General features: G+C 42.0%; 1 protein-coding gene across 7 annotated transcripts in view; it reads left to right on the top strand.

The window, feature by feature from the left end:
* The window catches only part of MAST4 (microtubule associated serine/threonine kinase family member 4), a 618,779-nt gene that overhangs the window by 158,406 nt on the left and 434,591 nt on the right, over window positions 1–25,782 (top strand). For all 7 annotated transcript variants that reach the window (XM_070774592.1, XM_070774594.1, XM_070774593.1 and 4 more), the window contains exon 2: window positions 18,892–19,045. In XM_070774592.1, the coding sequence (XP_070630693.1) occupies window positions 18,892–19,045 (154 nt within the window). The remainder of the gene's footprint in view (window positions 1–18,891; window positions 19,046–25,782) is intronic.

Below are 25,782 nucleotides of genomic sequence, written 5' to 3'. Positions count from 1 at the left end.
ATCATGTACTTCGCTAGCCAGACCAGTCCTGTGGGCGCAGCCTTGGAGATGAGAGCTCTGCTGTCACATTTGGTGAATGAGTTTTTCTTAAACTTTAAATAAGCATTTAAATGGTGGAGAAATTCATTGTTTAAAATCCCCACAAAGGAGAAGAAATCTAATTTATCCTGTTTTTAAGTTTTATATATGAGAACCCTAGATTTAGTGAAAGGAAGACTATACATGTAGAGTGGAGTGTTCTGTTCTCAGCCGACATCAAGCTCAGATTTGAAGCTTTCCCTAATTTAGTGTGTTTCTTGATTCCAGTCTGGCACTAGTGGTAAAAGAACCCACCTGATAATGCAGAAAACATACGAGATGCGGGTTTGATCCCTGGGTCGGGAAGATCCCCTGGATGAGGGCATGGGAACCCACTGCAGTATTCTTCCTTGGAGAATCTCATGGACAGAGGAGCCTGGCAGGCTACAGTCCATAGGGTCACAAAGCATCAGACACGACTGAAGCAACTTAGCACTCATGCATATTTGACATAGAGCCTCTTCCACCAGCAAGTCTCAGGCAAAAAAGGAAAAATAAAGACCTGAGCATGGGAGCCAGAGCTGGATCAAATACTGACTGTTGAAATGTCCCCAGATGTGGGTCATCTCTTTCAGATGTTGGCAGATGTCAGTGTGTTCACGCTTTCTGAGGTAGGACTGGTTGGCTCCGTACCTTGTCAGGAGTTTACTTGGAATTCCTGTGTATTGGGTTGGTTTTGTTCTTTCATGGAAGGGGAACAGAATTGTTTCTTCTTCTTGGCTAAAGTGAGTACATTTTTAATAGTAGTTTTAGAGTTCTTGTTTATAGATTTAAAAATACCTTGTTTATAGGTTAAAAAAAGAATAGGATCGAACTCTCAATCCTCTTCAACTCTTCTTGTTGCTGTGTCGGTCTTATTTACGCAGCTCTATTCAGTCCTTGGGGGCTGCTTTGAGAACTCAAGGGATTCCTGACAGTGAGTTATCTTCTGTCTGTTTTTACTACTCTGTGGCTTCTGGTGAATGCTTATTTTAGCAGAGTTATGAACCTGTAGCCAAAGGCAAAGTCTTTTCCTGGCCTGATTTCAGTTGGTTGCTGGGAACATCTTGACTTGTCCTTCACTCCTGAAACTTTGAGAAGAGTTTTCTTCCCAGAATGTGTGGGCTGGTGGGGATGGGGGTTCAGAACAGAGGGCTCCTGTTTGGGGGCCAGACCCTTTTGTGGAGAATACATAAAAGTATATGAGCTTCCAGTAATGGTTGGCCATCCGATCAGACTTTTCAAGAACATTATAATCGATAACTGGAAGATCAGAGGGGTCAAGTTACTCATGCACTCATGACCCAACTGAATAGTAGATTATGAAGGAAAGTTAAGATGGAGTCATTTTCTGAGAGTCTATCAAGCTATTCACTGCTTGTGTTTCTCCTCCTTCTTGCTTTTCTCATCGCATTTCCCACCCTCTCCCTCCTGCCTCTTATGTCTTTCCAACTCATTGTCTCCTCCCCATGTTTCTCTGGCTCATATTCCCCTGGGGGCTTGTAGGTTAGGGCTCACCTGACTCTTGAGGGCTGGGAGTCCATGTGGTGGACGATGACTTGGGAAGCAGCCCTGGGATGTTGTGACTGAACAAAGGAAAGCTGGGATGTTAGCACTGTAACCTAAAGTTCTAGTGTAGGTCGCTCAGTCATGTGCGACTCTGCAACCCTTTGGACTGTAGCCCTCCAGGGTTCTCTGTCCATGGATTTCTCCAGGCAAGAATCCTGGAGTGGGTAGCCATTCCCTTCTACAGGGGATCTTCCCAACCCAAGAATCGAACCCATGTCTCCTGTATTGCAGGTAGATTCTTTACTGTCTGAGCCACCAGGGAAGCCCAAAGCAAGCCTTAAAACTTCGGTGTGGCTCCTAGTGGAGGTGGGGCAGATGTGTGGCAGTGAGCAGACAGGCACTGAAGCCCCACATCATGTTGGGATCTGGTCCTTAGCAGGCTGCTTTTCAGAGGCAAGAGTCTGTTGGTGCCGGACCCTGGACACAAGGCCTGACCTTGAGTTCTGGGGGCCCAAGCTAGGGATTCTAGTAACTAAGGAGCAGAGACTCAGCCTGGGGATCCAGGGTAGACAGCTGGGCAGACTGGTCAGAGAGAGACCGAGTGGTAAGAAAGATTTGGTGCTGAGCAAGGGAAAGACTGATTGAAGGTCTCATAATTTATTTATTTAGAATTATGGACTATACTCATTTATACATATTTAATAGATTTAATATATTTGTTTCTTTATTATGTGTTAATTTTGCTAAGGCTTCCCTGGTGTCTCAGATGGTAAAAAACCTGCCTGCAATGCAAAGTTCGGTCCCTGGGTCAGGACGATCCCCTGGAGGAGACCATGGCAACCCACTTCAGAATTCTTGTCTGGAGAATTCCATGGACAGAGGAGCCAGGCAGGCTACATACAGTTCATGGGGTCACAAAGAGTCAGACACGACTGAGCAACTAACACTGTCATACTTTTCAATTTTGCTGAGAGAGAAGGTTTTTAGGCTCTGTGGTGGGGGTGGACAAAACCAGAGTGAAAGTGTGAGGTCATGTCAGAGGTGGGGGGTAGGGTAGGAGCTGGGGAAGGGGCATGGCAACAGGGCATTACTGTCCCTGAACAGCTCTTGTCAGACTATTCTCCTCTTCCCGTCTCCCTCCCCTTTCTTCCTTGGTCATCTCCTTCTCTTTCTTCTCCATTCCCTTCACATTCTCTGTTACGCTTTCCCTCTTAAAGAAGAAATGAAGCTGATAAAAATAGTTTGCGTGGGCTGGCACTACCTCTGACCCCCAGAGCACTCCTTTGAGTTCTCTATTTGCCAATTTCTCAGTGACTGTTTTTCCTGTCCTTCTAAAATATTTCCATTTAACCAGGTGAGGCCCCTAAGCTGCTAAGAACGCGTGACTCATACTTCTCAGGAATGCTTTTCCGAACAGTGTTTGTTTATCTCTTGGGTCAGGGTTCAGTTTGCTACCGCTACCCACAGTGGACTTGCTCAAACAGCCCTTTTTTCCTCTTAATGTAAAATCATGAAATGAATATTAATTTATATGTTTTTCCAGTTAAAGAGCACATTATTTTTATAAGAAGGGCAGGTTTCAGTTTTTTCCTAGACACTTGTGGAAAGTTTATTTTTAGGTTCAATAGATGTTATTGATCAGAAGTTCTAGTGCTTGGTTATTTTCTTTTATGGTTCTGTCAAAATGAACCAGGCAAAGAGGAAATGGAAGGGGGAAGAGAAGAAACATGTGAGTGCTATCTCTTGCTGGGAACTTGATATTTCATCCTCTGTCACCCCCTTCTCTTGCCCTCAATCTTTCCCAGCATCAAGGTCTTTTCTAGTGAATCAGCTCTTCTCATCAGGTGGCCAAAGTACTGGAACTTCAGCTTCAGCATCAGTCTTTCCAATGAATATCCAGGACTGATTTCCTTTAGGATTGACTGGTTTTATCTCCTTGCAGTCCAAGGGACTCCCAAGAGTCTTCTCCAACACCACAGTTCAAAAGCATCGGTTCTTTGGCACCCAGCCTTCTTTATGATCCTGCTCTCACATCCATACATGACCCTGGAAAAACCGAAGCTTTGACTAGACGGACCTTTGTCAGCATAGTGATGGTTTAGCTGCCAGTTTTCCTCCTCCATTGGTTTTCATTTAGTTGAAAAAACACCTTGTCTTTCAATGCTTATTTTGTATTAAAAAAAACTTTTTATTTTATGCTGGGGTCTAGCCGATTAACAATGTTGTGATAGTTTCTGGTGAACAGTGAAAGGATTCAGCCATACATATACATGGATCCATTCTCCCCAAACTTCCCTCCTGTCCAGGCTGCCACATAACAGTGGGCAGAGTTCCATGAGCATACAGTAGTTCCTTATTGGTTATCCATTTTAACTATAGCAGTGTGTACATGACCATCCCAAACTCCCTAACCACCCTTTTCCCCCATCCTCACATTTTAACATGTTCTTTCTCTTTCCATCTCTGGAGCAGCAAGCAAATCCTTCCTCCTGCCATAGCACAAAATAGTCCTGCTCAGTCTTAGACCCTGTAGACTCAGGTATTTCCCCTATATAATGCTTATCTCTGCTGCTGCTGCTGCTAAGTCACTTCAGTTGTGTTCGACTCTGTGCGACCCCATAGACGGCAGCCCACCAGGTTTTCCCGTCCCTGGGATTCTCCAGGCAAGAACACTGGAGTGGGTTGCCATTTCCTTCTCCAATGCATGAAAGTGAAAAGTGAAAGGGAAGTCACTCAGTCGTGTCCGACTCTAGCGACCCCATGGACTGCAGCCTACCAGGCTCCTCCGTGGACGAGGCAAATCCCATGGACGGAGGAGCCTGGTAGGCTGCAGTCCATGGGGTCGCTTATCTTAGCAGCTTCTCAACAAAGAGAGATTTCTCTCATAAGTCCTTCTTAGACCACCTTGCTTAGAAAACAGATTTTTTTTCTGTACTCCATTAAAGACAAGCTTGAAAAGCCCAAGCTAGAAGGAAAATTACCAATGTTGTCAATCCTGAAGGAAATCAGTCCTGAATATTCATTAGAGGGACTGATGCTGAAGCTGAAACTCCAATACTTTGGCCACCTGAGGTGAAGAGCCAACTCACTGGAAAAGACCCTGATGCTGGGAAAGATTGAAGGTGGGAGGAGAAGGGGGCGACAGATGATGAGATGGTTGGATGTCATCACCCACTGACTTGATGGACATGAGTTTGAGTAAGCTCCGGGAGTTGGTGATGGACAGAGAAGCCTGGCGTGCTACAGTCCATGGGGTCGCAAAGAGTCAGACACAACTGAGCAACTGAACTGAACACACCATGCTGTGCTGCTGCTTCCTTCACTGGCTTCAGGGTCCCTGAGAAGATCCTAATCTCTGTGAGTAAATGCTAGTCAACCCCTTCCTGCATTTTAGGCATTAAGTGATGTCAGCATGGCTCAGCCAAAACAGTAAGGACTGGAAATTAATTAGATGCTGGACCACAACTCTGCTCAAGGTTATTGTAGTCCCTCACACCTAACTCTGTTGTTCATGTCATTTCATGACTCTGCTTTTGTGTCTATCTCCTGCACTGTGGTAGAAGCGCCCTCAGGAAGATGCCTATGTTCATTCTGTTTCCCTTCCTCAGCCCTTAGCACAATGTCAAGTTGTTAAAACAACCATTGGCTGATAAAGCCTGCATGAACAAAACCCATAGAAAATCACACGTCAATTATAATGGAGTGGTGGATACCAGTGGGATTGCAGGAGTAGGTAAGGGAAAAAGGTGTGAAAGGTAATAAATAGATGATAGGTCTAGAAATCTGCATTCTGGGCTGGATTCATGCACCAGCTATCTCTGCAAAGCTTGGTGGTTGACGTGGCTGGACCTCTGTCTTCTGAAAAGCTAGGAATTAGACTACGGGTGATTTTATTTTGTAATTCTGTAATTTTGACTTGAGGATTTCGGCTAAGAAATCCTAGAAACTGCTTCTGTCAATGGCCAGTTAGGACTGAACTAGGTCATTCACTGATTGACACCAGGGTGTAAGACTCCGTTTCCTCTGGGGAGCTTTCCCAGAGCAGGGATGGAAGAGGAAATGAAAGTTAACTTTCTGGGGCTCCACGTTCTCCGTGGCAGTGACCCCTCTTAAGGAGGCTGTTTGAAACAGTGGAAGCAACATGGGCTTTGGAGTTAGGAATCTTGAGCTTGATGCCTTTTGTACCTCCTGAGCTGATAACTTTGCAGGGGTTACTCTTTCCCAATGTGTTTGCCCATTAGTAAAGTGGGCGTAATACTACAACCTGCCTGGGCGTCTACTGTCTTTACCAGAGGGGAAGTAGGCGCAGAATGTCAAGTTTTGTGGCCTTGTGGGGACTTTCCCTTTGAATTTAAATGCAGAGACGATGACTGGTGAGGAGAATATTCTCTGCCTCCTTTGTTAACCGCGGTCAGAATCTTTAGTTATATTGCTGGTAGGGACACTATGGTACCAGGGGAATTCAATGTCTTCAGATACGTAAACAACTTCAGGCATAGATCAGATCCCTAACTAAAGGCCAAGGACATACCCTGAATATTAAAGAGACAGAAAAATAGGTGATGTGTATGCAAAGTCAAATCAGTATATTCCTTGTACTTCTCTAGTGTTGTCATTTCTAAACTAAGAAAAGTGCTATGTTGCAAAAACCTGTAATATAATATTAACTGTTTTTTCATCTGTAGACAGTTGAATTTATTGCTTCATGTTCAGATCACAATTAAGTGCCTGCTGTGTGGTGCTTTGTCCTTGGGACTGATGATACTGCTGGCGGTGTGTGTAGGGGGCGGGGGGATGTTCATAAGCAAAGGAATTAACTTTCTTGAAGTTGAGTTGACAGACAACAGCGAGATTGTGGTATCAAAGTGCTAATTTACATATTTCTCTCGGGAGGGAAGAAAGAAAATCAATTCTCTTAAGAGATGGAACCAGTGGTGCAGCTCTGTTTAGGTGAATGCCATCGTAGTTTGATCTACTAACGTATGTTAGGATGTTTCTAAAACACTTTTATATTGCTAATTGAAGTTTGTGATTCAAAGAATTAATTACAAAACTGAAGATGGAAAACGATATTGGTATCTAGTACATCTTTCAGTTTAAATATGTTCTATTGAAGTAGCTTTCAAAACATGCATGTTCATTGAGAAAGTGAAATGCAATGAACAGCTAAATAGGTTGGGTAAATTCATGTAGCTCAGGAAATGGTTTGCTTAACAAATTTCGTTGACATGAACAGTTCTCGGTCAGATCCTATCTATGCTCTCTGTTTTTTGCCTGCTGCACTCTTGTTCTCAGAAGGTTTTAAGATGACCTACAGTAACACATAACTCAGCAAGATGAGTAACTTGAAAATAGATGAAGACAGACGAAAGCAAGTGTAGAGCACTGTCTTACCAGTGGTATTATGGATGTTTTATGTGGAAATAACCCTGTTGTTGGGGGTTGTCCTGTGCCTTTCAGAGTGTTTAGCAGCATGCCTGGTCTCTGGCCAGTAGATCCCAGCACATGCCCTGCCCACTTTATGTCAGACAAACCAAAAATGGTTCCAGACGGACATTGCCAAATGTCCCCCAGGCGGCAAGATTACCATGACTTGAGACCACTGGTATAGAGAGTGTCTTAGTTTGAACCACTGTAACAAAATACCATAGACATAGACTGGTACCTTAAAAGCAGAATGTATTTCTCATAGTTCTGGAGGGCGAGAAGTCCAAGATGGAGCCACTGGCAGATGAGATCACAGCCACAGTCTGATGAGAGCCTGTTTCCTAATTCATAGTCACACCCCTTCTAGCTATGTTGTCACATGGTAGAAGGGGCAAGGGAACTCTGTGGGATTTCCTGTTTGTGACAACTCTGCCCTCATGAGCCGATCACATCCCAGAGGTCCTACCTCCAAATACAATCACTTTGAGGGGTTAGGGGTCGACATACGAATCTGCAGTGGGGACACAAGCATTCAGTCCAGCAGAGGGTAAGGTGAAATCCAGTGCGGTTATGCAGCAACCAGACCCATGACATCTTGATAGAAACTGGACAGCCACACTTGCTGATGATGGACTGCCGGCTTTACCCTGTGCTTTCTAGTGGCTGAGTTAGAGGAACATGATTCGTTTTATGGTTCGTGGGCTTCCTAGGATAAAATAAGACCATAGCCCAGCAGAAGCAGAATGGTTTCTAGTGCAGAGAACTGACAGCATTTTCTCCTGGGCTCTGTCTCTCCAACTGGAATGAAGCTCCTAGTGGGCAGGAATTTTTCCCTTTTCTATCCACTCTTGTGCCCAGAGGAATATCTGGTACACAGCTTCTTAATATTTTCATAGCGATGAGTCTTGACAAGGACTTGACAAGGAGGATACTGTTCAATATAGGCTGTTATGTTTATAGAACAAAGTGGCGGGATTTACAGAGGGCTCTTTCTTACAATATTATTAAATGGAAGCATGCATTCTGGGTGGCACAATCCAAAATGAATGCCAGCAAATTCAGTTCAATGGGCCCCAGAAAAATGTGGTCCAAGATTGTAGCTCTCTCAGTGTCTAACTCAATCTGTAGTGAGAATTCAGGATGCTGGGGAAGGGAGGTTGTGTATTATTACTTAGCGCTTACATGTGCCAAGCACTCTGTCAAGTCCTTTGCATCCATCTTCCCTCTGCATCCTAACTACCTCTGAGGTCCACGAGGTCCACTCTTCAGAGAGGAGTTAAGTAGCATGCCAGTGGGATTCTGTGCCTGAGAATTCAAATTTGGAGTAGGCTTCTCACTTCTCACATGCTGAGAACCTCATGATCAAGACCCAGGAGTTGTGCTCTAGGGCCCAGCATGAAAATTATAGCTTGAAATGATTTTTATTTATTTATCTAGTTATTTCTTTTTTGGCCTGAAAAAATTTTAAAGTGGTTCATTCAAACCAAGTTCTCATTTGAGTCATAAAGAAAAAGAAAAGACAACTCAGTAAAACTGTAATCAGTTTAATTTCCTTGCAAACCATTTATGATGAAGCGCACATGCAGAGATGTTTCCGAATGAAGTGACTTCCTACACGGGGATGTTAATAACCAGCACAGCTAAATTGTTTTAAGTGCATATATGAATTCTTTTAAACTTCATAACCACCTCAGGAGATAGGTAGTATTCCTATTAACATTTTGTAGATGAGGAAACAAGCGTAGTAATAGTTAAATGTCCTAAATAGGATAGCAAGTATTAGCATTCCTAGATGCTGAGGAATTAGTATGAAAACAACAATGACTGTCTTAGCTATAGAACCTTATCAAATTTTAAAATGTTGTTTATAGGCTTTGGTTTAAATGTAAATAAAGCCAAATTTTGCAATAAAGTCATTTCAGGTTTTTAGTTTGATTCCTTTCTGGATGGAAGCAACAGAGCAGTTAATTAAGATTACAAGCATAGTCTATGCAGTGGTACAATTATTCATTTATTTTCATATCTATGGTTTCGTAGAATATTTAAAATCAAGAAACAGAATAAGTGAACAGTGTCTTCATAACCCCATGTTACTAGTCACTCTTTCTTTACTGTGAAATCCCATCCATTATGTATGCAGTTGACATCGGTGATCCCTTTGAACTAGTGAATTTTGGCCTCAGGACACATGCATTCTGGATGGGTCTTTAAAATACAGGTCCCACATCTTGAGAATCAATGAGGAATTACCAAAAGGAGGAACTGATAGACACAAGTGATATGCTAGTTCAGTTCAGTCGCTCAGTCGTGTCCGACTCCCTGCGACCCCATGAATTGCAGCATGCCAGGCCTCCCTGTCCATCACCAACTCCTGGAGTTCACCCAAACACGTCCATCGAGTCAGTGATGCCATCCAGCCATCTCATCCTCTGTCGTCCCCTTCTCCTGCCCTCAATTCCTCCCAGCATCAGAGTCTTTTCCAATGAGTCAACTCTTCGCATCAGGTGGCCAAAGTACTGGAGTTTCAGCTTTAGCATCATTCCTTCCAAAGAACACCCAGGACTGATCTCCTTTAGAATGGACTGGTTGGATCTCCTTGCAGTCCAAGGAACTCGCAAGAGTCTTCTCCAACACCACAGTTCAAAAGCATCAATTCTTCAGTGCTCAGCTTTCTTCACAGTCCACCTCTCACATCCATACATGACCACTGGAAAAACCATAGCCTTGACTAGACGGACCTTTGTTGGCAAGGTAATGTCTCTGCTTTTCAATATGCTATCTAGGTTGGTCATAACTTTCCTTCCAAGGAGTAAGTGTCTTTTAATTTCATGGCTGCAATCACCATCTGCAGTGATTTTGGAGCCCAAAACACTGTTTCCACTGTTTCCCCATCTATTTCCCATGAAGTGATGGGACCAGATGCCATGATCTTCATTTTCTGAATGTTGAGCTTTAAGCCAACTTTTTCACTCTCCTCTTTCACCTTCATCAACAGGCTTTTTAGTTCCTCTTCACTTTCTGCCATAAGGGTGGTATCATCTTTTTTTTTTTTTTTTTTTTGGTATCATCTGCATATCTGAGGTTATTGCTATTTCTTCTGGCAATCTTGATTCCAGCTTGTGCTTCTTCCAGCCCAGAGTTTCTCATGATATACTCTGCATATAAGTTAAATAAGCAGTGTGACAATATAAAGCCTTGACATACTCCTTTTCCTATTTGGAACCAGTCTGTTGTTCCATGTCCAGTTCTAACTGTTGCTTCCTGACCTGCATATAGATTTCTCAAGAGGTAGGTCAGGTGGTCTGGTATTCCCATCTCTTTCAGAATTTTCCACAGTTTATTGTGATCCACACAGTCAAAGGCTTTGGCATAGTCAATAAAATAGATGTTTTTGCTAGTTAGGATAGAGTTAACAGGTCTACTAATTCATTATTAGGAATTACCTTCAGAGGTAGCAGTGCTCAAAAAGTAGCATATTAGTTTGTATTTAGAAAAGATTCTTTTCAAGATGCCATTTGCTTAAACCTAAGGGTCTTTTTCATGCATATAGTGTTCAACTTTGTCAAAATTCAAAATGTTAGAGACTCCCTTTAGTATTTTCACATTGAGTAACATTTAATATTCGAAGCTGATTCTATTTTTTTTTCAAGTAATTGAAACCCTTTATTGTGTATGTTTTCATTGTTGTTGTTTAAACCAAATTTAATTTGTTTTTTTGCAATTTGAGAGATTTGCAATTTGTTCCTTCAACCAATATTGACAAGATGCCTTTTATGTAGAACAGTGGACAAAGAGAGGACAAAAGAGTAGTATATAATTTCATGTAACTTACTTTCGAGTGGGAGAAGAAGAAGAATAAATATGAGAGATCTAACATGCCATGTGGCAATAGATGCTATGGAGGAAAAATTGAAAAGGGAAAAAAGTGGTGGGCATGTCCTTTTGTAACCAAGCAAGATCCTATGGGACTTTCCTGGGACAGAACCCTATGGGGCCTTCCTGGGATAGACATCTCCCCCATATTCTCTGCTTTAGCTTCTCTCTGAAGTACCTATATAGTATGCTCAGTTGCTTTAGTTGTGTCTGACTCTTTTGTGACCCTATGGACTGTAGCCTGCCAGCTCCTCTGTCCATGAGGTTTTCTAGGCAAGAATACTGGAATGGGTTGCCATTTCCTTCTCCAGGGGATCTTCCTGACCCAGGGGTTGAACTCACATCTCCTGCATTGCAGGTGGATTCTTTACCACTGAGCCACCAGGGAAGCCCCACCTAGATAGTATCTCATGTATATTCCTGAGTTTTTCTGCAGGAAATGGAAGAAATTCTTGCTTAATGATCACGAGCACCTAGCCCCCAACCTTCTGCTGACTAAGGATTGATCATCATCAACCAGTCAGAGACTTGTGCACGGGCTGATGATAAACCCTGGGATGCCCCTCCCTCATCTTCTCTTTAAAAATGCTTTGCTGAAACTCTTCAGTGAGTTTGGGTTTTTTGAACACAAGCCACCCATTCTCCTTGCTTGGCCCTGCAATAAACCTCTCTCTGCTCCAAACTCTGATGTTTCAATTTGTTTGACTTCACCATCCATGGGGCATTCAAATTTGCATTCAGTAACACATTTACATAGGGCAATTAGAAAACCTTCCCCCTGCCAAAAAAAAAAAAGAGTAACTTTTGAATAGAGACCTGGAGTATGTGGGGGAGCATGGTAGCTAGTATCTGCAGTGCATCCCAGATATAGGAGGTGATAGGTGTAAAGGTCATGAATGGAAAGATGCCTGGGGCTTTTCAGGTCAAGCAACAGAAAGGAAGTGGAGTGTATGGAGGGGTAGGAGCTGGGAGCAGAGTGATAAGGGTAGAGGTGTCAGGACCTTGTAGGTCATTGTCAAGACTTAGGATTTTGTTCTGGGTAGAGAGGAAGTCAGGGGAGGACTCCAAGAAGAGGATCTGGAGCATCTGGCTTACGTTTTACAAGGGTCACTGGCTGCTGTGCCGAGAGTAGGATGGAAGCAGAGAGTTATTGGGAGGCTATCGCAAGAGAGATCTGAAAGGCAGAGATAGGAGTGGCAGGAGTAGAAATGGTGATGTGATTGGGTTCTGGATATATTTCAGAGGTTGAGCTAGGGGATTTGCTCATTGGCTATGGAGTAAGAAAGAGAAGTTTAGAGCAAGTGTAAGGTTTGTGACTTAAGAAGCTAGACAAAAGGATTGCCATTTACCGAAGTTGGAAAAATCTCTTTAGTTTCCAAATAATGATGGTTATGTGAACATGTGTAAATGAGATATCCCATATGTTTGGGCAGGAAAGTGTCCGGAGATGAGTTTGGAGAAAATTGTCAATTAAGAAGGCTGCAAGTTCAATGTTCATCAAAAGTTGTAATGTGCCTTTTGAGAAAGAAATGGATAAAAAACTATGGTATATAGCCATAGGAGAATAAATCCGTGGTTTATGTTTGGAGGTGGTGGTGATGGTGATGGCAGAGACACTAAACGAAGTGGTAAGACAGAATCTTATAAATAATTTGCCTTTAATTCATCTTTCCTGATGGCAGTAACCATAGTGTAATTGTGGTGGACTCTTGTGTTTTACTCAGCATAATACTTGTAAAACAGCAAGCAATGGGTGGGGATGATCAATATAAAAAACTGATGTGGATTTCTGGTGATTAGTGCTTCTATAGGACTGGTAATTTTGGAAACTTTACCCCAAGTCTGTATCAGACTTAGAGTAGTTGTGTATTTGTTCTCTAAAACACTTACCTGTGTCCCATGATAAACGATTAGCAAAATTATTGCTGAAATGCAAATCAAAACTACAAGTGTCTATCATCTCATAGATACATCTCATAGATACATCTCATAGATACAGTCAGAATGGCCATCATCAAAAAGACTACAAATAATATAAGTCCTGGAGAAGGTGTGGAAAAAAAGGCTTCTTACATTCCTGGGTGGAATGTACATTAGTGTAGCTACTATGAGAAACAGTACGGAGATTCCTTAAAAAAACAAATAGTTATCATATGATCCAGCAATCCTACTCCTTGGCCATTATACAGAAAAGAAAAATACTCTTAAATGGAAAAGATACACGCACCCCAGTGTTCATGGCAGCACTGTTTACAATAGCCAAAACATGGAAGCAACCCAAGTGTCCCTTGACAGATGAATGGAGCCTGTTCCTGGAGAATGCGTTTCAATCCAGGATACTTTGTGGCTAGCAGTGTCTTAGGTGAGTATGTGACAGGAAAGAAGGGGCTGGCTTTCTAGGAGTCTACTGACTACTTGGAGAGGGAAATTAGAAATGTTTGGAGCAAGTGTGACAAGTGCAGGCTTAGATGTCCTTGAACATGCGTGAAAGTTGAAAAGACACCCTCTGTTTTCAGTTGAATTCCTTGTAGTATGGGGACTTTTGTGAGTTTGGAAAACATTAAACTGAAATCATTCAGAGGGCAATGTCCAAAGTGATATGTTGAGTGTCTGCCATAAGCTCCAGGGTCTGATGAATTGTTTTTAAAGGGATCACGAGTGTTTGAAACAGGACAAAAATGAAAAATATATTGCAAGGCTGTAGTGGACTGTTTTGAGAAGCTTTGACTAATTGTAGAAAGAAAAGTAGAGCCACTGACAGCACAGCAAGTTTGGAAAAACGATGTATTTAGAGAGAGCCCTGTTGGGAGTGTGATTTGAGGTGAGGAAGGAAATGGGATCCTGGAATGTGGCACAATGCTTATAGGTTTTTCTGCTTATACTGTGTTGGAAACATTTGCGGCACTCACCATTCACCTCCTAGATTTTGCCGGATTTAAAAAATAATACCCTCCTCTTGGGGTTGTGATTCTGATGAAAAACTTAGGCTTAGGGACTAATAGCTTATGATTCTATACGTGATGAAATGGATTTTATTTGCCTACACTTTCTCCTTGATTTCCTTCTCTTTCTTCTACATTTTTTCATGTCTTTTATGGCTTTGCTGGAAACATGTAAGGAAATCACATAATTCCTCCTTAGGAATTATCTTCTTTCCTCTGCTATTTTTTCACCCTCTGTTAATTGGCGATATAACAGTCTTCCCCAGAGAAATTAATTATAATTCCGCAAGCTGAAAACTTTAACTTCAGGTGAAAAATAAGTAGCAGAAGTTGATGAACCTTAAACAAAAAATACGTGTATTTTATGCAACTGCCACTAGTAATTAAGAGAAAATGACAAAATGGAGGAACCCTAACTTTCTTGGTTATTCTGAGGGGTTACTGGTGCATTTACACAAAGAGTAGGGATTATGGAGCATTTTGTTGAATGTCTATGACGCATTGCCACCTTGTGGCTGCAAGCTTTGCTTTCAGTGTAAAAGCAGATTAGTTAATATTAAGTCTACATGATATTTTGTCTTATTCCTAGCATTTAAACTTCCCTTAGAAAAGGAAAGACTCGCGACAGAAGAATACATACAATACAAGGCAAGAGAATTTACGAGAATGCCTCTTCTGTTCTTAGAAGAGGTAGACTGAAGTATTGAGGGGTAGAAATTCACCATGTCTGGAACTAACTCTGCTGTGGGATTGGTGCATTAAAGAGAAAGAGAGAGAGGGAGAACAAGGTCAGCAATTCACCACTTGTCAAGGGAATATGGTGTTCATTGTATTAAACTTTTCTGTTGTTGTAGATTTGCTTAAATTTCCCCAAAATATTGGCAGAAAAAAGAAAAAACAACTGGGATGAGGCTACAAACGGAGCTAAGAAGGAGGCAGAATCAACCTCTGCATTGTGTAATGGACTGACTGCATTTGGAACCCAGAGTGGGTTCTGCATTTTCTAGTAGCTGACGTGTTACTGTCCAAGGTGCCCTTGCTACATTTCATCATCCAGAAGGTTTAAGGGCAAAGTGTCTAAGACTAGACAGAAATTGGAGTGTCCTTGGAGGCCCTCCAAAGTAGGACACCGATGAAATGAACATTAAAGTAACAAGTATTTCCAGAAATACAGTCTGTAATTCCTTTTCCCTGCTGGTCAGGGCAGATCCTGGAGTGGGTGCACCGCTAGCTTGAGGACCTCTCACTGAACTACTAGGTAGCAATGAAATGCACCAAAACACTGACTGGCAGTGAATTTCAGATGGTACTTATTGACAGGTGCTTGAAATCCAGTTGTTCTGTGTTATCAATGAGTACAGCTGAGCTTGGGGGAGAGTTGACATCATGTAATAGTTGAGCAAGCGTAATCTATGGTTGCATGGCATCACTGACTCAATCGACATGAGTTTGAGTAAACTTAAGAAGTTGGTGATGGACAGGGAAGCCTGGCATGCTGCAGTCCATGGGGTCTCAAAGAGTCGGATACGACTGAGTGACTGAACTGAATCGACTTCATCTCAACCAGCTTGAGAGGAGTAACTCATAGGCAAGGTCAGTTTTCTCTGTTGCCATGGTTTTGAATATGCTGCATTGCATAGTCAGACACAGACTATGACTTTACATAGTCCAGTGACTTCACAGATGATTTCATCCCTGATTTATTTTTCCTATGAATACATCCATGAGAGTCTTAATCTGAAAAAACTGACAGGTATAAGCAGATGACCTTCTTTCTACCCAAGAAAACAAGACATATCTTAGTGAGTTCAGTTCAGTTGCTCAGTTATGTCCAATTTTTTGCAACCCCATGGACTGTAGCACACCAGGCTTCCCTGTCCATCACCAACTCCCGGAGCTTGTTCAAACTCATGTCCATCAAGTCTGTGATGCCATCCAACCATCTCATCGTCTGTTGGCCTCTTCTCCTTCTGCCTTCATTCTTTCCCAGCATCAGGGTCTTCTCTAGTGAGTCAGTTCTTCACATCAGGTGGCCAAAGTATTGGAGTTTCAGCTTTAGCATCAGTCCTTCCAATGAATATTCTGGACTGATTTCCTTTAGGATAGACTGGTTGGATCTCCTTTGCAGTCCAAGGGACTCTCAAGAGTCTTCTCCAACACCATAATTAAAAATCATCAGTTCTTTCACACTCAGCTTTCTTTATTGTCCAGCTCTCACATCCATACATGACTACTGCAAAAACCATAGCTTTGACTAGACGGACCTTTGTTGGCAAAGTAATGTCTCTGCTTTTTAATATGCTGTCTAGGTTGATTATAGCTTTCCTTCCAAGGAGCAAGCATCTTTTAATTTCATAATTGTGGCCCCACAAGAGACTGACCCAGACTTGCCTGTGAGTATCCAGGAGTCTCCAGCAGACATGTGGGTTGGCGGTGGCCTGCTGCCGGGTCCGAGGCACAGAGTGCAGCAGTGTGTGCATGGAACCTTTTGAAGGAGCTCACCATTATCTATTTCTGCTTTATTGACTATGCCAAAGCCTTTGACTGCGTGGATCACAATAAACTGTGGGAAATTCTGAAAGAGATGGGAATACCAGACCACCTGACCTACCTCTTGAGAAATCTGTATGCAGGTCAGGAAGCAACAGTTAGAACTGGACATGGAACAACAGACTGGTTCCAAATAGGAAAAGGAGTACGTCAAGGCTGTATATTGTCACCCTGCTTATTTAACTTATATGCAGAGTACATCATGAGAAACTCTGGGCTGGAAGAAGCACAAGCTGGAATCAAGATTGCTGGGAGAAATATCAATAACCTCAGATATGCAGATGATACCACCCTTATGGCAGAAAGTGAAGAGAAACTAAAAAGCCTGTTGATGAAGGTGAAAGAGGAGAGTGAAAAAGTTGGCTTAAAGCTCAACATTCAGAAAACGAAGATCATGGCATCTAGTCCCATCACTTCATGGGAAATAGATGGGGAAACAGTGTCAGACTTTATTTTTTGGGGCTCCAAAATCACTGTAGATGGTGACTGCAGCCATGAAATTAAAAGACACTCCTTGGAAGAAAAGTTGTGACCAACCTAGATAGCATATTGAAAAGCAGAGACATTACTTTGCCAACAAAGGTCCGTCTAGTCAAGGCTATGGTTTTTCCAGTGGTCATGTATGGATGTGAGATTTGGACTGTGAAGAAAGCTAAGCGTCGAAGAATTGATGCTTTTGAACTGTGGTGTTGGAGAAGACTCTTGAGAGTCTCTTGGACTGCAAGGAGATCCAACCAGTCCATTCTGAAGGAGATCAGCCCTGGGATTTGTTTGGAAGGAATGATGCTAAAGCTGAAACTCCAATACTTTGGCCACCTGATGCGAAGAGTTGACTCATTGGAAAAGACTGTGATGCTGGGAGGGATTGGGGGCAGGAGGAGAAGGGGACGACAGAGGATGAGATGGCTGGATGGCATCACTGACTCGATGGGTGTGAGTCTGGGCAAACTCTGGGAGTTGGTGATGGACAGGGAGGCCTGGCGTGCTGAGATTCATGGGGTCGCAAAGAGCTGGACACAGCTGAGCGACTGAACTGAACTGAACTGAACTGAACCATTATCTTCATTACCTTCACCATAGTTTGGCCTCAGGTCAAACAACAGGGAGGAAACACAGCCCTGCCCATCAACAGAAAATTGGATTAAATATTGACTGAGCACAGCCCCGCCCATCAGAACAAGACCCAGTTTTCCCCTCAGCCAGTCTCTCCCATCAGGAAGCTTCCAAAAGCCTTGTATCCTTCCCCATCTTCATGAAGAGGCCCTTAGAATGCCTGGCTTTGAGCAATGCTCCCCAACTCTTATTTGTTTTTAAATTTCTGTGAAGTTGATTCCTTTCTGTGGTGGTTGGGGTATCTGCGAATATTTTTTGTAATTCATGTTCCTTCTTAATAACTTGCTGAGAATATGGGACTCAGGAATATTTAGTGCTCAGGAATATTTTTGTCATTAATAACTATCCAGACACATATACATGCCTGTGTACTTACTTGGAGGAAACCATTTAAAAACACAGGGCACTCACTATTCAAGTGTGAAAGGTTTCCTTGTGAAAGCAGGACAGATCTTGAAATAAGTTTCATGACACAAGGGATTCTTTTGTAGAAAGCTGTCTTTTGAAGTGCCTTTGGTTTCTCTGACTCTTGTGACAGATTTTCTTTTAAGAAGCTATAAAGTGATCTAGGGATGTATTGATTTCCGCTAAGGGCTGTGGTGCTTAGAAATTTCCCTTCCTTACATATATTTCTGAGCACCAAAAGCTTGTGATTTTTTTTTTTTTTTTTTTGTGAACAACCGGAGAAGTGATCTATGGATTATCCCTAGAATCGATAGAGCAATATTCTTCATTTTTTATGGGGGATCATGGCCCATGTTTTTGTTGTTCAGTCACTAAGCCATGTCCAGCTCTTTGCGACTCCCTGGACTGCAGCATGCCAGACTTCCCTGTCCTTCACTATCTCTTAGAGTTTGCTCAAACTCATGTCCATTGAGTCAGTGATGCCATCCAACCATTTCTTCCTCTATTGTCCTCTTCTCCTCCTGCCTTCAGTCTTTCCCAGCATCAGGGTCTCTTTCTATGAGTCAGTTCTTCGCATCAGGTGGCCAAAGTACTGGAGCATCAGCATCAGTCCTTGGTACATGGAAGTACATATTTTACATAATGACTCTGGATACATACACACCCATGTATAATGTATGCATTTCATGTAACAATTCTTTTCCTTTCTTCCTTGGACTCTGATAATTTTTCTTCTGTTGCACTAAAAAATACTAGTCACAAACTACTAACTTGATTTCATAACCCACTAATATACCATGGCCCGCAGCTTGATAAACACTATGATGGAGATTGTGCAGCCAGCCAGATACTCTTTCAGAGGGAAGACTCAACAATGGAGCCCCGGAGTCTCTAAACCAGGGTTGGGAGAGAAGGATTTAGAGAAGGAAAAGAATGAAGTGTGCCTATGGTGGGGGTCTTTCATTGAGGTTGAAAGTATCCCCAGCAAGTGATGCCACTGTCCTTCTCTCTGCAGCTTGATCACATATTATCCCCTCCACCTATGCCATTTCGGAAATGCAGCAACCCAGATGTGGCTTCTGGCCCTGGAAAGTCGCTGAAGTTTAAAAGACAGCTGAGTGAGGATGGAAGACAGCTGCGACGGGGGAGCCTGGGAGGTGCTCTGACTGGTGAGTTGTGTGAGTGGCCTGCTTAACAGATGAAATTGTGTTTAGACAGTACAGGCTTCCCTGGTGGCTCAGATGGTAAAGAATCTGCCTGAAATGTGGGAGACCCAGGTTTGATCCTTGGATCAGGAAGATTCCCTGGAAAAGGGAATGGCAACCCACTCCAGTATTCTTGCCTGGAGAATCCCATGGATAGAGCAGCCTGGCAGAGAGTCGGGCAGGACTGAACGACTAAACGACTTTCTAGTACAGTCAGCCCTCCATATCCTTGGGTTCTGAACCCACAGATTCAACCACCTGCAGATGAAATATATATATATATATATATATATATATATATATATATATGTAAAATTCTAGAAATTCCCTAAAGCAAAACTTGAGTTTGCTGTCTGCTGATGACTATTTACATTTACATTGTATCAGGTATTATGAGTAACCTAAATGTGGCTTACATTATCCAGTAGGATGCGCGTGGTTGATAAACAAATACTATGCCATTTTATATAAGGGACTTGAGCATCTGTGGACTTGGGTATCTGTGGGAGCCCTGGAACCAATCCCTGTGGATAGGTAGAGATGAGTGTAGAGGGTCCCAATGACAGCAGAGTTCCATGTGTGAGCATCAACCCCTTGAGGGGGTGCCTGCCCCTCCAAAGATGTGGTAAAATCTAATCCAATTCAGAGAGTAGTTAAATTGATGATTAGATTAGTAAATTTTACTGAAGTGTAATTTACATATAAGATGTATTCATTCTAAGTGCACATGTGGATGGGTTTGCTGCTGCTGCTAAGTCGCTTCAGTCGTGTCCGACTCTGTGCGACCTCATAGACAGCAGCCCACCAGGCTCCTCTGTCCCTGGGATTCTCAAGGCAAGAATACTGGAGTGGGTTGCCATTTCCTTCTCCAATGCCTAAAAGTAAAAAGTGAAAGTGAAGTCGCTCAGTCGTGTCTGACTCTTCGCAACCCCATGGACTGCAGCCTACCAGGCTCCTCTGTCCATGGAGTTTCCAGGCAAGAGTACTGGAGTGGGGTGCCATTGCCTTCTCCAGTGGATGGGTTTAGCAAATTTATATACCAAAATATCTTGATTTTGGAACTACAACCAAAATCAAGATATAAAACGTTCCCTGCATCCCTTCCCTGGGCCCAGGCCACTCTATCTCTGCTTTTGTCCATATTAATGGAATCATGTGGTGCATGTTTTTTTGTGTCTGTCTGCTTTCGCTCAGTGTGTTTTTAACATTCATCCATGTTGTTAGTGGAAAAAGAAATGGTAACCCTCTCCAGTATTCTTGCTTGGAGAATCCCGTGGACAGAGGAGCCTGGTGGGCGATAGTCCATAGGGTTGCAAAGAGTCAGACATGACTGAAGTGACTGAGGATGCTCTCACGCCATGTTATTAGTTGTATCAGTACATATGTTGAATTTTATAAGAAACTGCCAAACTGTTTCCAAAATGATTTATTTTTACTTTCCCACCACCACCAACTGAGCTAATTACTCTGCATTCTTAACCACCTGTGGTATTGCTAGGCTTTTTAATTTTAGCCATTTTAGTTGGAAAGTAGTTCTATCGCATTCTGGTTTTAATTTGTATTTTCTTGATGACTAAGTGATGTCAAACATCTTTTCATGTGCTGATTGGACATTCGTATTTTTCCTTTGGAGAAGTGCCTGTTCAGACCTTTCACCCATATTTTCTTTTCCCCGTTTTGGTGTTGTTAAAATAAATTAATTGAAAAGCTAAAATCCCTAAATCTATAAATGACTTTTGTTGACTTGAAAGATAAATTAAAATTTTTTAAATTAAAATAACTTAAAGTATGTTGTTAAAAAATAACTTGCCACATAAATGTTCATGTTATTAAACTTAATTTTAAATCACTGAAGGTTAGATTTCTATTCATTCTGAGTGCTTTTTCCTCTAAATATAAATATTTTGGGGGAAACTTTGTTTTTGAAACCCTGACACAAAGTTTTCTCTACGAGTGACAGTCTTACCTGCCAGTTCATAAATGACCTCAAAAATAAATTGAGTTGTTTTTTGGAACATTATGAATTTTCAGTTTTGGAGATGAAATTTCTGGGAACAAAAATACTTCTATACCATGATCAGTCTAGAACATGTGACTCAGTGTGGGCACACTGCTGGGATCGAGGGCGAAGCTGACCTCAGACCAAGGAAAAAAAATTCAAAACATTGCTGTACTTCACTAACATTAAGAAAATGTTCACACTGGAGTTTTACTGATGTTCTTCTAATGCATATTAGGACATTTTTCTTGGCTTTCATTTGTATAAATGCACATTTTTTTTTTTTTTTTTTTGAGGATATCCTAAAGGTTTAGTATAACTCTTAGTTTTTTAGGGGGGGATATGGAATCTTATGGGCTCAATAAAGGACAGAAATGGTATGGACCTAACAGAAGCAGAAGATATTAAGAAGAGGTGGCAAGAATACACAGAAGAACTGTACAAAAAAGAGCTTCATGACCCAGATAATCACGATGGTGTGGTCACTCACCTAGAGCCAGACATCCTGGAATGTGAAGTCAAGTGGGCCTTAGAAAGCATCACTACGAACAAAGCTAGTGGAGGGGATGGAATTCCACTTGAGCTATTTCAAATCCTGAAAGATGATGCTGTGAAAGTGCTGCACTCAATATGCTAGCAAATTTGGAAAACTCAGCAGTGGCCACAGGACTGGAAAGGTCAGTTTTCATTCCAATCCCAAAGAAAGGCAATGCCAAAGAATGCTCAGCTACCACACAATTGCACTCATCTCACACGCTAGTAAAGTAATGCTCAAAATTCTCCAAGCCAGGCTTCAGCAATACATGAACCATGAACCTCCAGATGTTCAAGTTGGTTTTAGAAAAGGCAGAGGAACCAGAGATCAAATTGCCAACATCTGCTGGATCATGGAAAAAGCAAGAGAGTTCCAGAAAAACATCTATTTCTGCTTTATTGACTATGCCAAAGCCTTTGGCTGTGTGGACCACAATAAACTATGGAAAATTCTGAAAGAGATGGGAATACCAGACCACTTGACCTGCCTCTTGAGAAACCTATATGCAGGTCAGGAAGCAACAGTTAGAACTGGACATGGAACAACAGACTGGTTCCAAATAGGAAAAGGAGTATGTCAAGGCTGTATATTGTCACCCTGCTTATTTAACTTCTATGCAGAGTACATCATGAGAAACGCTGGACTGGAAGAAGCACAAGCTGGAATCAAGATTGCTGGGAGAAATATCAATAACCTCAGATATGCAGATGACACCACCCTTATGGCAGAAAGTGAAGAGGAACTAAAAAGCCTCTTGAAGGTGAAAGAGGAGAGTGAAAAAGTTGGCTTAAAGCTCAACATTCAGAAAACAAAGATCATGGCATCTGGTCCCATCACTTCATGGGAAATAGATGTGGAAACAGTGTCAGACTTTACTTTTTTGGGCTCCAGAATCACTGTAGATGGTGACTGCAGCCATGAAATTAAAAGAGACTCCTTAGAAGGAAAGTTATGACCAACCTAGATAGCATATTGAAAAGCAGAGACATTACTTTGCCAACAAAGGTCCGTCTAGTCAAGGCTCTGGTTTTTCCAGTGGTCATGTATGGATGTGAGAGTTGGACTGTGAAGAAAGCTGAGCGCCAAAGAACTGATGCTTTTGAACTGTGATGTTGGAGAAGACTCTTGAGAGTCCCTTGGACTGCAAGGAGACCCAACCAGTCCATTCTAAAGGAGATCAGTTGTGGGTGTTCATTGGAAGGACTGAGGCTGAGACTCCAGTACTTTGGCCACCTCACGCGAAGAGCTGACTCATTGGAAAAGACCCTGATGCTGGGAGGGATTGGGGGCAGGAGGAGAAGGGGACGACAGAGGATGAGATGGCTGGATGGCATCACCGACTCGATGGACATGAGTTTGAATGAACTCCGGGAGTTGGTGATGGACAGGGAGGCCTGGCGTGCTGTGATTCATGGGGTCACAAAGAGTCAGACGTGACGGAGCAACTGAACCGAACTGATCTGATGGAATCTCAGAACTTAAAAGACTCACCCCTTGCTTACTAATTTCACTTAGGAAATTTACTTTTGTTAAACTACTTTTGACCAAAAGGAGGGAAGGAGTAAGCGTTCTCTCCAATTTTTGCCGCAGCAGTTTGCTTAAAACTTTCAAATAATGCAAAAGTATTATGAATATATGACCTGAAACATGAAATTTTGCCTTTGGGCTTCAAAAAAGTACTGAACTTCATTCCAGTTTTAAAATAACAAATCTCAACAGCTCCAGCAATTCTAGCCTTATTTATTTTTTGAAGTCGCCCAGTCGTGTCCGACTCTTTGCAGCCCCAAGGATTGTAACCTACCAGCCTCCTCTGCCCATGGGATTTTCCAGGCAAAAGTTCTGGAAAGGATATGGAGTGGGTTGTCATATCCTTCTCCAGAGGATCTTCCTGACCCAGGGATTGAACCCAGGTCTCCCACATTGTAGGCAGATGCTTTACCATCTGAGCTACCAGGGAAGTCTTATCTATGTAATTTAGCTTGGTATAAAATTAGTTTAGGTAATTAAATCTTTGCTAAGATAATTTTCAAAAATGTTTAGTGGGGGAAAAAATGTTTAGTGATCCTTGGGAGAGCTTTAGAAAAAAAAATCTCTTGAACATCAGCCTGTTTTAAAAAGACAGTCACTTGGAAACTATTTCAGAATATGGAGAAAAAACATTCTTAGTTGGTCTTTTAGATAGCTTTGTTGAGGATTTAATGAAATAACATATTCAGAGCACTTAGCCTAGGGATGGTAGCTATTAGCGCTATGTGCATAGTGAACTGAATTTAGAATTTTTGCAGTTGATGGTAGCTTGGGCTTGGGAGCGTCAGTTTGAAACCTTTATCACCTGAGTTTCTACTTTGGGTCAGGTACTGTACTTGTGTCAGGTGGTAGAGCAGAGAGAAGAAAGGTCATCTCTGATCATTAAGAAAAGTGGTTTCCACCAGTTTTCAGTTCAGTTCAGCCGCTCAGTTTTAGGCAACTGTAAATAATCACATATGATCTTCCCTTGGGATAGACCTTGTTGCTAAACGTAAATTAAGTCAAACTGGTGTTGCCATCCCAAGTTTGTGGTATTAGATACTTACACTATCAGTTTCTGTAGCTTAAACACCAGCCACCTTCCCACTGTTTACCTTCATTTTGTTTACCTTATTGTTTACCTTTGTTTTATTCCAAGGTTTGTTTTCTTTTAGGAGTTTTCTCCTGCTTTCTTTGAAGCGAAGACTTTATGAAAGGTTAACTTTCACAAAATCTGATAATCTGGTTTGAAAATTTTGCTACCCAATTATCCTTTATAAGTTTCACTAAACTCTTAGGTTGTTGAGAAGAAGGTCTGTGGTCTTCCTCATCTATTCATCCCTAATGACAGCTAACATGAAGGATTTACTATGTGGCAGGCACAGTGTTTAGGGAATTACATTTATTGACTTACATCTCTGTGCTCTTATGAGGGAGGCAGTCTTATCCCCACTTTACAGGTGAGAACACTGAGGCACAGACAAGTTGAGTAAATTGCACAAGATCCTGAAAAGGATGATGCCAAGACGTGAACCCAAGTTTTGTGGCTCACAGTGCATGCTTGTAGCCACGACCCTGTGGCTTGGGCACCAGCCTTGCATAGCTGATACCCAATAGGTCTTTAATATGTTCCAGCAGGATTGATTGGAGTAATTTTTTCCAACTAATTGGACAATTTTTGCTCAGTTTATATCTGGAGCTGACTCAATCTGTACAGATCCTGTTTTATTAATTAGAAAATTAAATTAAAGGTAGGCAATTAACACCCATTGAAAGCTTCATAAAATTTGAAGCTTTAAAATTTACGTATTCCTTAATCCAGCCATTCTGTTCCTCAGATTTCATCACAAGGAAATAAGGGAATTTGCCTTAGTTATGTTTAGAGAGCACCCTTAATAAAAATGGCAAACTATCTAAAATCTAGCTATCTGGCAAAAGAATATTGGTGAAACATAATATGGTAGACACATAAAGTGGAAAACAGCCATAAGCATTAAATCATGTTGCAAAAAATATATTTTAACATTGAAAAAGACTCAATATATTTTTAATGTGAAATCTCATTATTGAATGGACTCATTATCTTTTCATAGGGCTTACTATAATTGTAATTATATAATTACATTTTTAATGAGAGGGAGGAAAATAATTCCTATCTTCTAAAAAGTTTTCTCAAACTGCAGTTCGATCCATGACTTACTTTTGCCCCTGAGGTTTTCTGTGGCATTAGGTGGTATTCTGGTAGACAACAATAATGCTGCTGCTGCTGCTAAGTCGCTTCAGTCGTGTCCGACTCTGTGCGACCCCATGGACGGCAGCCCACCAGGCTCCCCACTCCCTGGGATTCTCCAGGCAAGAACACTGGAGTGGGTTGCCATTTCCTCCTCCAGTGCATGAAAGTGAAAAGTGAAAGTGAAGTCGCTCAGTCGTGTCCGACTCCTAGTGACCCCATGGACTGCAGCCTACCGGGCTCCTCCGTCCATGGGATTTTCCAGGCAAGAGTACTGGAGTGGGGTGCCATCACCTTCTCCGAACAATAATGCTACATAACCACAAAATTTCACTGTAAAACAACAGTACATGTTCCTTTCTTTCTCCCATGACTGCAGGTCAGCTGAGTTTTGGGTGATTTAGCCTGGGCTCTGCTGTGATTGCTTCCTG

Source organism: Bos indicus, chromosome 20 (assembly GCF_029378745.1).
Source record: "Bos indicus isolate NIAB-ARS_2022 breed Sahiwal x Tharparkar chromosome 20, NIAB-ARS_B.indTharparkar_mat_pri_1.0, whole genome shotgun sequence".
Classification (NCBI taxonomy): domain Eukaryota; kingdom Metazoa; phylum Chordata; class Mammalia; order Artiodactyla; family Bovidae; genus Bos; species Bos indicus.
Note: the sequence above shows the minus strand (reverse complement) of the source record. Positions and strands in the feature narration are given on the sequence as shown.